Genomic DNA, 13111 nt, shown 5'->3' on the forward strand with positions numbered 1-13111 from the left:
CATAGGACATGATTCCAGGAAAATCCCAAGGGATTCTTTTCCAAAGAAAAGGAAGAGGGGAGAACCTGACAAAACAGCGTGATGATGCCATGGATAAAGACAAGAGGTAAGTAGATTATTAAAAAAAAAAACAAACCACTAAGTCTGAACTGCCAGATTTTAAAATAGAATGTTCCCAGAGGCACAGCTAACACAGGGACTTGGACAGGCTCAGCAATGGAAAAGTCCCTAGGCAGCCCCAAGCACTCACTGGCTTTTGGTGTGTGTTGAAGGTAGCAACTCAAACCACCAGGGAAACAGATGGATTTTTTTTCCAATGAGTCATGTTCCAGCAACTGGCCAGTTACAGGTAAGAAATAAATTAGATCCCTACATATACCAGCATCAGAATAATCTGATTTGGATGAAGAATTAAAAGCAAAAAGATAAAAGAACAAAGATCTGGGGGGGGGTGGGGGGGGAACAGAGATGGCTACCAGCTCTCAGAATGGGGAATGCTTTTCAAAGTATAAAAGAAAACGTTGAAAAGGCAGATACTCCCCAGCTGTAGGCAATGGCCTGGGATGCACTGTACCTAGGCAAATGCTACACTGCGGGGAGAAAAGCAGCAAACAGCCAGCGGGGACCCTGGGCCTGGTTAATGCCAAATTGTATTAACCATACCAGTGTGTCAACATAGTCACCTATTTTTTTTTTTTTTAAAGTCCAATAGGTGGCAAAGAGCCACTCTTTTTTTTTTAAGATTTATTTTATTTTTATTACAAAGTCAGATATACTGAGAGGAGGAGAGATAGAGAGGAAGTGGAGCTGCCGGGATTAGAACCAGCAGCCATATGGGATCCCGGCGCATTCAAGGCGAGGACCTTAGCCACTAGGCCACGCCGCCGGCCCACCTATTTTTTTTTTAAAGATGCCAGCACACCACCAAATCGTGTCTGAGCATTCACAAGTGTGCAAGGGCCCTGAGTAGACATGCAGGGCCCCAGGCTGGCACAGCACACCACCAGAAGACCAGGCTTGGGGATCTGCGAGCATGAGGGACTCTGGATTTCTCAGAGAATGGATCTGGAGATGTGTGGGAGAAGGAGACAAGTGAGGAGTGATTTCTGGAGGACTTTCACCAACCAGGTTACTGTTCTTTCAGATAAATGAGAGGACTGAGACTGGGTGGTCTGGAGGAGGAAAACCAGAGGACCTTTTGGGGACAAACCAATATTCCCACTCACATGGGGAACCTGAGCTGGGATTGATGCTGTCACCACCGCCTACCAATGCACACAAAAGCCATGGCTGGGGGGCCTGCCTGGCAGGGCTCCACCACAGCATCCACCACAAAGTGTTGGGGCAGGAGGTAGACCCTGTTATGCTGGACCATGGCACTATCCAGCTCAAGAAACAACTGTTTCCTGGGAGCAGATCCTATGAGGGAATTGTGGGCTCACCCCTATGGGACTGCCATACCAGCTGAGTTGCTCAGGACTAGGAGTAGTGATGGGCTGAGTTAGGCATGACCATGGAACAAACCAACACTCATGGGTATATGGGCTACAAGTTAAGCTAGGCTATCACATCTACCAGTTTGCATGAAAGTCAGGGATGGGGGCAGGCTGGGCAGGGCTAGGTTTTGCAGCCCAGCCATGAGAATCGGAACTGGGGGTGGGCCAGGCCAGGCCAGGCCAGGTCAGGCTGTAACATCTGATGGCAAATGCCAAACTGGGTGATGATGGGTTATGCCAGGCAGAGCTAGAGCAACCACTGGCACGTGTAAGATATGTGGCTGGAAGCGAGCCTGGTCAGGGAGGTAAAGAGATCCAACTGATGCAGTTTCCACTGCTGAGTGTGGAGGCCAAAATAGGGGCAGCAAACTGGGCTGGACATGGCTGAAGCATCCTTCGGCCTGGGTGAGGACTGGATCTGGGGTGTGCCAGACTGGCATAGGCTCCAGCACCCACTGGTGCTCACAAGAGCCAGAGTCAGTGTAGGACAGTCTGGGCTAGGTCTCAGCACCCACTGAACCATCCAAGAGCTGGTTTAGGGGTGGGCAGGGCTGAGCTGGAGCGCCTAAAGGTAACAACCAGAATGGTGTAGGCTAGTTGGGGAAGGCCACTGTTCCTGCCAGGACAGGAGACAGACCAAGTCAGACTGAGGAAAGAATTCACTGGTGTGAATGAGATCTGCAACCGTGAGGTGATCTGATAGAGGAACTTGGAGAACTCTGTCAGGATGCAGGCCCTGAAGGTGAGCACAAGAACCAAGGCTGGGCACAACCCAGACCAGGCCAGGTTACAGTACCTGCCAGCATTATGTGTGGGTCAGGTCTATAGGGTGGGCCAGGCTGAGCCAGTTCATAGTACACACTGGCAGATCTGAGAACTACAACAGGGTGCGGGACAGGCCAGGTTGGGCCACAACGCCAGCCAGTTCACCTTAGGGCAGGGCCTAGGGACAGGCTGGTCTGGGCTAGGCTGTACGCCAACTAGCATAAGCTGAAACTGGAGGCAGGCCAGGCCAAGCAGCATCTGCTGGTGAATGCTAAGATGAGGCAAGCCATGCCAGTCTGTATCGTAGCTCACACCAATGCACGTTAAGACCCAGGTTGGGGGGCAAGCCCAGCAGGAGAATTGTGGGGGATTCCCTGCTGGACCACTGCTCCAGCTGGAGAGCATGAGAGCTGGGATTGGGGGCTACAATATCTGTTGGCCTGCAAATGAGCTGGTTCAGCGGGAGAGCAAGGCTGGGATAAGCAACCTTATCCACTGGTGCATGCATGAGCCAGAGTAAGTGCAGGCTGCTTGAGCTCTGCTGCAGCATCAGCTGACAGGTGCTGGGAATGGAGGCAAGTCCTGACAGGCTAGACTGCAGAACCACCTAGAAAAGCCAAGAACTAGAGCTGGGAGTCAGCCTAGTAGGGAAACTGTGGGCACCCCTCTGACATGCTGCAACTTCTACTGGTGAGCATAAGAACCAGGGCTGGGGGTGGACCTGACTGGACAGGCAGTAGTACCCATCAGCATGAGTGTGGGTTGGATAGTGGGGTCAGATAGGATGAGCTAGGCTGAAGCATCCACTGGTGTGTACAAAAGCCAAATGAGATGCAGGACAGACCAGACAAGTCTGCTGTAAACACCATCAGGTGTAAGAACCAAGGCTGGTGGGGATTGCTAGGGGTCACTCCAACTAGACTGCAGTTCCTGTTGGCATGATAAGGACAAAGTGTGTGTTGGGCAGAGTTAAGCTAGGCTGCAGCACCCATTGGTTTGCTAGTAAGATGGGGAGGGGACAGAACTGCCCAGGTGACTGCAACCACCAGTGTGTGTGTGTGTAGGCTGATGTGGGTGACGGGCTGAGTTGGATCCCACACTGACTGGCACGTACAGAAGCCAGGTTGGGGTCCCCTCAGGATAGGTTTCTTTGACAAATCCACTAACCACATGGATTTCCAGGCTTGTCCTTCCAATAAAAATAAATTTAAAAAAATCTTTTAAAAAGGTTGGGGGCCAGTGCGGTAGTCTAGCAGCGAAAGTCCTCATCCAAAGCCTTGGGACCCTGCACCTGCATGGGAGACCTGAAGAGGCTCTGGGTTCCTGGCTTCGGATCAGTACAGCTCCAGCCATTGTGGCTGCTTGGGGAGTGAATCAACAGATGGAAGATCTTCTTCTCTGTCTCTCCCCCTCTCTGTATATCTGACTTTACAATAAAAATAAATCTTAAAAAAAAAAAAAAAGGTTCACACAAACCAACAGCACAATGACAACCAGCTGAACTTGTCCATGAACTGGGACCCAGACACAACAAAGAACTCACATCAACACTGGTATGATATGGTCATAATTTTGCAAGAAAAAACGTTCTTTACAGAATGCATGCCCAGGAATCTATGAAAGGCATCTGGGTCTCTCAAATTTATTTTAAAATATTTCCACCAGAAAGAAATATAAGTAGATAAAGCAAATCTGGCATTATGATAACAATGATCAAAAAGATTGTGGGGTTTTTTTGGTTTGCTTGATTCACTGTTTGTTTTCACAACTGATATTCAACATGTACCAAAACACTACAGAATCAGCAATCAGCCACTGCTGACAGGAGGCTGAGTAGGTACAATGCTCTGAAGGACAATCTGGCAACATTTATTCAAAACCTTCAAAAGTGTCTCAACCTGGTGAGTCCGTGGTGCTGAAATTTTTCCCAAGTGAATTTTCAACAACGAGCACAAAGATTTAAACCCTGCAAGTTTATCATGGTACTTATTAACGATGAAACTCTAAAATGCATCCAAATGTTCAGCTTTAATTTTTCACATTTGGACTACTGTTATTTTTAAATAATTAGAAACCACACTTATTTGTGTGTGCTCACTAGCTAAAGAAAACAGGAAGGTGGTTCCTGAAAACGATCAGTAGGATTACCACACGATCCAGCGAGTCCACCTGTTGTAAACACGGGAAAGGACTGGAAACAGTCCAGCACAGCAGCCTAGTGGCTAAAGTCCTCGCCTTGCACGCACCAGGATCCCACATGGGCGCTGCTTTGTATCCCGGCCGCTCCACTTCCCATCCAGCTCCCTGCTTGTGGCCTGAGGAAGCAGTGGAGGATGGCTAAGTCCTTGGGCCCCTGTCTCCATGTGGGAGACCTGGAAGAAGCTTCTGGCTCCCAGTTTTGGATGAGCTCAGCTCTGGCCGTTGCAGCCACTGGGGCAGTGAATCCTTTTATAATAGAGACCTCTCTAGTTCTACTTTTCCATCTATAAATCTGCCTTTCTAATAAATATAAATCTTTACAAAAATTGCACATAAACATGGGGCTTTAAATTTTTTTTAAGATTTATTTATCTTTATTAGAAAGTCAGATTCACAGAGAGAAGGAGATGGACAAAAAGATCTTGTCTGCTATTCACTCCCCAAGTGGCCACAACAGCTGGAGCTGTGCTGATCTGCAGCCAGGAGCCAGGAAATTTCTCTGGGTCTCCCTCGTGGGTACAGGGTCCCAAGGCTTTGGGCCATCCTGGACTGCTTTCCCAGGCCACAAGCAGGGAGCTGGATGGGAAGTACAGCAGCCAGAATATGAAGCAGCGCTCATACTGGATCCAGCGCATGCAAGAGGAGGATTAGCCAATTAAGCTATCACACAAGGCACTACTGATTTTTTTTTCATCTGTCTTGGGGGGCAGACAGAATAACAGCAAGTTCCTACCTGCTGGTTCAATCACCAAATGCCCACCATAGCCAGAGCTGGGTCAAGGCCAAACCTGGGAACCAGGAACTTAGTTCCAGTTCCTATGTGTGTAGCAGGAACCCAATAACCTAGGCCATCACTGCTGTCCTCTACGGTCTACATTAGCAAGAGCCAAAGTCAGGAGTAACAGGTATCAAACTCACACACTCCATTGTGGCACATAAACATCCCTTTTTTTTTTGGACACATTCTAACCAACATCTTTTGCTGTTGTTTTGCTGTTAATAATAACATCATTGTTGTTGTCATTGTAAAGGCAGATTTATAGTGAGAAGAGGAGACAGAGACAGAGATCTTCCGTCCACTGGTTCATTCCCCAAGTTGCTACAACAGTCAGAGCTGAGCCAATATGAAGCCAGGAGCCAGGAGCTTCTTCTGGGCCTGGTGCAGGGTCCCCCAAGGCTTTGAACCATGAACCAGTGCCCACACTGGCACGGGCAAAGTGAGGACCTGACCCACTAGACAACTATACCCAGCCCTCTAACTAACATCTTAACCACCATCTTAAACACCCTACCTGATGGCTATATTTTAAAAATAAAAAAGCATGTTGCCAAGCAACGTGTTCATAGGTAACCTTAATTTTGTTTCACTCACATCTTAAATATTAATATGCACCTGCACAAAGGGAATAAAAAAGAAGCTCAAGAAGAAAGAAGTCGATCTCAAACTGTTAATAGTTGTTTTACCAGCAATTTTCATTTTCCTGGGTTTGTGTGCTTTTTCAGCAACTTCCATTTTTTCTACAATGACTTCTATGTTGACAGGGCACATGAAGACAGAAAAGGCTGCCTACGTTGGCCACTGCAGTCAAACAGGAGAGTGTCTACAGATATATTTCCACATAATGTTATACCAACAGGCAGAATCTTCCTGAAAAATCAAATTATACAGGCAGGCTAAGGCTTGGGAAAAATCAAGACCAACTTAGAAGACAAAGCATCACAGAGCTCCATGCAAAGTACAGACAGACGGGTGCTTGTCCCTGGCTGTAAACAGTCCCTCTGGCTGCCGAGGGCCCCCACCCCTGCATGCCCAACAGGAAGGACAAGCTCAGAGGGGTGCACACACTTTCCAGAGGCCCCTCAGGCAAAAAAAAAAAAAAAAAAAAAACGAATCACGAATCAATGCAACGCTGTCCCAGAACTCAACACTCCAGCCCCACATGTCTCCCTAACTAAGCCCCATCTCAGAAAATATTTTCTCGACAGCAGACATCAAAAGAAGGGGCCTTTCTTTCTGTGGCCTCAGTTCGCCACATATGGTGCTGCTCTGAATAGAGGCTTTATGGGGAAAACGCAAACCCCAGCCTGGTCACGCCACTGACCACAAACAGACCTTCATGAAGACTGGTATGTCCATGCAGCACAGGGGCACCCAGACAGTTCAGACGGAGCTTCCAGAACATTCCAACACCCCATAAATGTTTACTGAGTGCCTCCTAAGCACAGGGCACTATTTGTAATACCACCCTCCTACTCAGACACATGCACACATACACATGGGCACCCGTACACACAGCTCCTTTGTTTCAGCCCAGAGCTTAGACCAGAGAAGCAATGATTTAAGTGGAGGCAATGATGGCTGAATGCACACATCATACATGCCATGGGTCGGGACAGACAGCAGAGGCACAGGGAACATTTCTACCCCTTAGGGAGAACCAGGAGAGCACTGCACCCGACCCATGCCGTGGGCCTTGGACTCTGCCATGGGGGCAGAGTGGCACTCAGATCCCTAAACCTCTGGGACAGCACCCCAGGGGCAGTGCTCCGCAGCCCTTGGGCTGGAGGAAACTGCGTTGCCGACTGTTCCATCAACCCCCACTTCACCACCTCCACAGCCCAGAGGTCACCGGCCTCCCCGTCCTACGTACTCTTGCCCCCATTGTTCTTCAGGACGCTGGAGAGGTTGACAGAGGCGGTGCCTAGCAGCTCATTTCTCAAGGTATGGCAGCTCCAGACCTTCAGGTCTAAATGACTCTGGGCCGTGACATTCCTGGAAAACAAAGACTTGGTTCATCACAGGCAAGCAGGTCAGTCCCTTGGAAGACAACAGTTACACTATGATGCTGGCATCTTGGGGGACTAGGGTCCCAACAGGAGGATGCATACACACACACTGCCACCACAGGCTGACCCTGCAGCCCCCTAGCTAATAATGCACATCTGTGAGCTAATGAGGAGGAAACACCTCAGGAGGGGTACCCTGGGGAGCCACGGCAGCACAGGTAGAGGCCTCCCCAGAAACTGGGTCTCCCGTCAGCCCCTGCCCAGAGCCTTCTCTCTCTGTCCCTTCTGACGTAAGAGTGAGGAAGGGACTTTCTCTTACAGGATGATGATCTCATTCCAGAGCAGCTCTGAACTCCCAATGCGCTTCCCAGTCTTCTTGGTCTCACCGGGGAGTCCGTCCACCGCCACTTCCACATAGGAGTTAATTCGAGGCTGCCGATGATGCACCTTGGGCTTGGCGGACACCACTGGCCAGTGGAGACAGAAAAGGTCACAAGTGAATCTCAGGGCGCCCCCTCATGGCAAACACTTGGGCTCTCTTAGGTTGCTGCTTTGAAAAGATCTATTTTGTTTCATTCTGTTTCTTAAAAAACTCAAAGAAAAGCGGGGGGGGGGGGGGGGGGGGGGGGAATAGACATCAGGAAAAAACCCTAACTTGAAATCACCAGAGTATCATTATGGTTATCAACCTATGGTTGGTAAACTGTCTTCCAGACTTTCATTACCCCAATTCTCTAAAAATGGCTTTCCCCCTAAACTCTTCTAAATGGCTCCAAAAAAAGCACATGATATGGAGATCTTAGCTTCTCCTTCGCTGTTCAAAAGCTGGCTTAAAATGCTTTGCTCTGGGAAAATTACCACAAAAATATCTATTTACATGCACTTCTGAGCACTCCTCCAAAGGACTTGGATGGTTTAAAGTTCTTAAAACTGCTCAGTTCTCTTCCAGAAGGGGTGAGCCCACTAGACTCAAACAGGGCCCAGGACAGTGATTTCAACAAACACACCCACCCCCTCACACACACACACACACGGGACGGAGCTCTGCTTTCTCAGTCTTCGCAAACCACACAACCTTAAAAAAAAAAAAAAAGCATACAGCAGATTTGTTGGACTTTTTACAGATCCTACGCTCTGTTCAAACTATCTAACCGAACCCTCACAATAAATACACGAAATAAGGAATATTTCATCACCCAGGAGGACACAGGCTTACAAGCACCCCACAAGGGAGAGGGGCATCCCGCCGGCATTGCGTGTGATAGGACCCAGCTTCCTTGCACAGCTGCTGTTCAGTGCTCCTCCCTCAGACCTACCAGACAGCTGCACTTCCTCTCCAGAGGCATCACTTCTGAGGCTCACCTGCACCAGCAAGCAACTCCCACAGGGAACAGGGCGAAGCCCGTTCTACCCGGCAGGTGGGCAGGCGTCCCGTGCATGGCGGGGACCCCAGAGCACGACGACCAAGCATCCTGGACACATGCCATGCCGTGCCCTAAAGCACAGAATGTTACTGGCGCTCCTCATCCGTGACCCAGAGCAGCCCAGCTTGGGCTCCCCTCTGCGCGGAACCGACCTTTTCCTCACAGGGCAGTAAGGGCAGAGACAGTTCAGGAGTCCACAACTGGGCAGGTTATTTTTTGCCAAACCCTCCCCCCTACCAATCCCAAAGAAATAATAGGGAGGAAGTCAAGAAATAAGAAATAAGTCATAGCTAGGATTCAGAAATACCCAGAGGAGGTACTAATAATAAAGGCTTGTGGGGCTGGGGGCAGCCCAGAACAAAAAAAACCAAAGTACTCTAGCATAGACCAAGGTTTACTGAGGCCACCTAGTGACCGCAGGCAGTTATGCAGGCCCTTGCTGGGGATAGGGAAGATAGCACTAGCAGGCCTATAGTTCCATGTTAAATAATCTTCTTTTAAAAATCAACAAATTTAAATTCGTTATTTCAGAACTGAGCCAACTAATATTCATGGAGGTGAAGTAACTTATCCAAAAATCAGCCTTTGAAGCAGGCATTTTTCCAAGGTGGTCAAACATGTCACTTGGGATGACCACAGTCCAGGTCACAGTGCCTGGTCTGAATCCCGGTGCTCTGGCTTTCAATACATCTTCCAGCTAGTGCACACATCAGGCAGCAGGTGCAAGCTCACAGACTTGAATTCCTCAGCCATGTGAGAGACCTGGACAAGGTTCTAAGAGTCTACCTTTGGCCGGGCACAGCCCAGGCGGTCACAGGCACTTTGGGGAATGAATCAACACCAGGAAGACTGTCGTGTTGTTCTGCTTCTCTGCCTCTCAAATTCAATGAAGATGAATAAATAAAATTTTAAATTTATGTTTTAAAACCCCATGGAGTGCCTGCAAGAACATGTCCTACTTACTGAAAAAGGTGCAGTAGTGGACATAGGTGCTGTTGTAAAAGGAGAATATGGCAGCACATTTGGTGCTGTAACAGAAGCACAGAGCTAACTGGACAACCACCCCAAACAAACAATGACAGCAGAAAATCTCGGTGAATGGAGCCATTGGACCCTGGGAGGGTGACATCATCCTCGGATCGGTGACATCGGCAGCATTTCAGATCTATTCAAACCACTTGGACAGAACCCTCGGAATGTGTACACATTGAGACTCTGGGTTGATATGAGGTGGCGGTTCCTCATCCCTGGGGACTGGGACGTGTGGAAAGTCAAGAGTGGTTTCCCCCTTTGTTTCTCCCCTTCCCCCAGGAATAACAAGAAGAAACAGCAAATTTGGAATCAATGAGTACACCGTTTTCCCTAAACCTCAATCCTTCCCCCCCTGATCAACCACGTAATCATTTTAAAAAATAAAATTTATTTAAAAAAGGGCCCGGTGGCGTGTTCTAGCGGCTAAAGTCCTCACCTTGAACACGTGCAGGGATCCCGTATGGTTGCCGGTTCTAATCCCGGCAGCTCCACTTCCCATCCACCTCCCTGCTTGTGGCCTGAGCAAGCAGTCGAGGACGGCCCAAAGCCTTGGGACCCTACACCTGTGTGGAAGACCTGGAGGAGGTTCCTGTCTCCTGGCTCCTGGCTCTAGATTGGCACAGCACCAGCCATTGCGGTCACTTGCGGAGTGAATCATCGGACAGAAGATATTTCTATCTCTCCTCCTCTCTGTATATGTAACTTTCCAATAAAAATAAATAAATCTCCCCAGGCGTTCCTTTCTACTTTTTAAACTTCATGACATTATTTCAGACTCAGAAAATTTCCAACAAGTAATTCTTACAAACGTCACTCAGAATCATGCAGTATTAACTTGACTAATTTGCTTTACTGTCACATTCTCTCTTTGGTTCTCCCTCATATAGAAGCACAGTTGTTCCTAAACCCTGACAGTCGGCTGTAGACACTGTGGCCCTCTACTCCTAAAGACTTCAGTGTAACAAACACTTTTCAACATTTACTTATTTATTTCTTGGAAAGTTCACATTACAAAGAGAAAAGGAGAGGTAGACAGAGATCTTCTATCTGCTGGCTGGCCCCCATAAAAGGTCACAGTGGCTGTGGCAGGGACAGAGCCGGACAGAAGCCACAAGCCAGGAGCTCCGTGCTTGTGTCCCTCACAGGTTTCAGGGGCCCAAAGAGCCCAGCAGGGAGCTGGATCAGAAACAGAGCAGCTGGAAACTGAACCGGCACCCATTCAGAGGGCTGGCCTTTCAGGCAGCGTTTAAGCGTGCTGCACTGCAACACTGGCCCTGACAAAGACATTTGCTAACATAACCAATGGTACAATGATCAATATAAGAATTTTAGCATCTTTACACTATATTTTATTCTACAGGCCTTACTCAAACCTTGCCAATTGTCCTATCAATATCCACAACAGAAAAAAAAAAAAAAATTCAGATCTAGGACCTGATTAAGATTCCCACACTCCAGGTAGCCTAGTGACTGAAGTCTTTGCCTTACATGCACCAGGATCTTACATGGGCACCAGTTCATGTCCCAGCTGTTCCACTTTCCCTCCAGCTCCCTGCTCATGCCCTGGGAAAGCAGTCCAGGATGCCCTAAAGCTTCCGGATTCTGGCTTCAGATCAGCTCAACTCTAGACACTGCTGCTACTTCCAGCCACTTGGGGAGTGAACCAGAGCATGGAGGATCTTTCTCTGTGTCCCTCTTTACAGAAATCTCTGCAAATATTACTTTCCAATTAAATGAATCTTAAAAAAATTCCCATATTCCAAAACTGGCAGAATACAATATCCATAGGCACTCTTCACCAAATGCTCACTTCAGGGTTTGGCTTTTAGGGTCACTAAGATGATATAAAAATTGCATCTTACACAATCAAACCTTTGAACACTCTTAGGATAGGCACACACGGAGCCTGGCACATGGCATTTCAACAGGTTCCAGACAGCCACTGTTGCCTTTGCTATGCTCTGCTTCCCATCGTTCCATCTTTGAACGTTTCTTATATTCCACATCAAGTGTAAGAGTGGACGTATGCTCTTGGGTACTGATACAATCATAGTCAACCCCAGGATTACACTGTGGATAGGCACGGAAGGAACCATATGGTCACACCCCCAATTTACTCTGCAGGCACTGTCTGCGAACACATGGGAGAGAAACACACCCACGCTGTGCAAACTGTTCTTTCTCCTTCTCCCCCTACTGCCTTCCTAGAGAGTATTATCAAATGTCCGGAAGTTAAATGTGTATATAATGAGATGCAGTTATATTATCAAGTTAGCTCTCCCACATTAGTAAGAAAGTTGACCTTGCAGAAACGTAGTAGAGCAATCCTTAGAAACTGGTGTGTGTCCCTGTACATCACGGCCACATCAGGGACCACAGCATGTCCCCAGTCCTATGGGAAGACTTTGCTGTGACCTGGAATTGTTGTTCGGTGAGGAAGCAAAAACTGCGATCCCTCTCAACTCAAAAGGACCAGAACAGATACAATATCCAAAGAAACACAATTATGATGTTTAAAGAACCCACCACACCCCCAAACAAGCAATTACTCAGTAAGAAACAGACAATAAAAAAAGAACAGGCCAGGCCCGGCACCATGGCTTAGCAGCTAAGATCTTCGCCTTGCACGCGCAGGGATCCCATATGGGTGCCAGTTTGTATCCCAATTCCTGTCCAGCTCTCTCTCGTGGCCTGGGAAAGCAGTCAAGGACAGCCCAAAGTCTTGAGACCCTGCACTCACATGGGAGACGCAGAAGAAGCTCCTGGTTCCTGGCTTCAGATGGCGCAGCTCCGGCCATTGCAGACACTTGGGGGGTGAACCAGCAGATGGAAAATCTTTCTCTCTGTCTCTCGTCCTCTCTATAAATCTAACTTTCCAATAAAAATAAATGTTGGGCCCGGCGGCGTGGCCTAGCGGCTAAAGTCCTCGCCTTGAACGCCCCGGGATCCCATATGGGCGCCGGTTCTAATCCCGGCAGTTCCACTTCCCATCCAGCTCCCTGCTTGTGGCCTGGGAAAGCAGTTGAGGACGGCCCAAAGCCTTGGGACCCTGCACCCGCGAGGGAGACCTGGAAGAGGTTCCTGGTTCCCGGCTTCGGATCGGCGCGCACCGGCCCGTTGCGGCTCACTTGGGGAGTGAAACATCGGATGGAAGATCTTCCTCTCTGTCTCTCCTCCTCTCTGTATATCCGGCTTTCCAATAATAATAAAATCTTTAAAAAAAAAAAAAATGTTAAAAAAAAACAAGCGGAGGGCCCGGCGCAGTGGCCTAGCTGCTTAAGTCCTTGCCTTGAATGCACCGGAATCCCATATAGGTGCTGATTCTAATCCTGGCAGCTCCACTTCCCATCCAGCTCCCTCCCTGCTTGTGACCTGGGAAAGTAGGAGAGGACCCTGCACCAGTGTGGG

The 13111-nt window shown here is 48.6% G+C and overlaps 1 protein-coding gene across 2 annotated transcripts in view; it reads right to left on the reverse strand.

Annotated features, from left to right (window-relative positions):
* WWP2 (WW domain containing E3 ubiquitin protein ligase 2) overlaps positions 1 to 13111 on the reverse strand; it is a 122272-nt gene that overhangs the window by 93735 nt on the left and 15426 nt on the right. For both annotated transcript variants that reach the window (XM_058675112.1, XM_058675113.1), the window contains exons 3-4: positions 7567 to 7714; positions 7112 to 7233 (exon numbers count right to left, since the gene is read on the reverse strand). In XM_058675112.1, the coding sequence (XP_058531095.1) occupies positions 7112 to 7233; positions 7567 to 7714 (270 nt within the window). The remainder of the gene's footprint in view (positions 1 to 7111; positions 7234 to 7566; positions 7715 to 13111) is intronic.

Source organism: Ochotona princeps, chromosome 16, assembly GCF_030435755.1.
Source record: "Ochotona princeps isolate mOchPri1 chromosome 16, mOchPri1.hap1, whole genome shotgun sequence".
Taxonomy (NCBI): Eukaryota; Metazoa; Chordata; class Mammalia; order Lagomorpha; family Ochotonidae; genus Ochotona; species Ochotona princeps.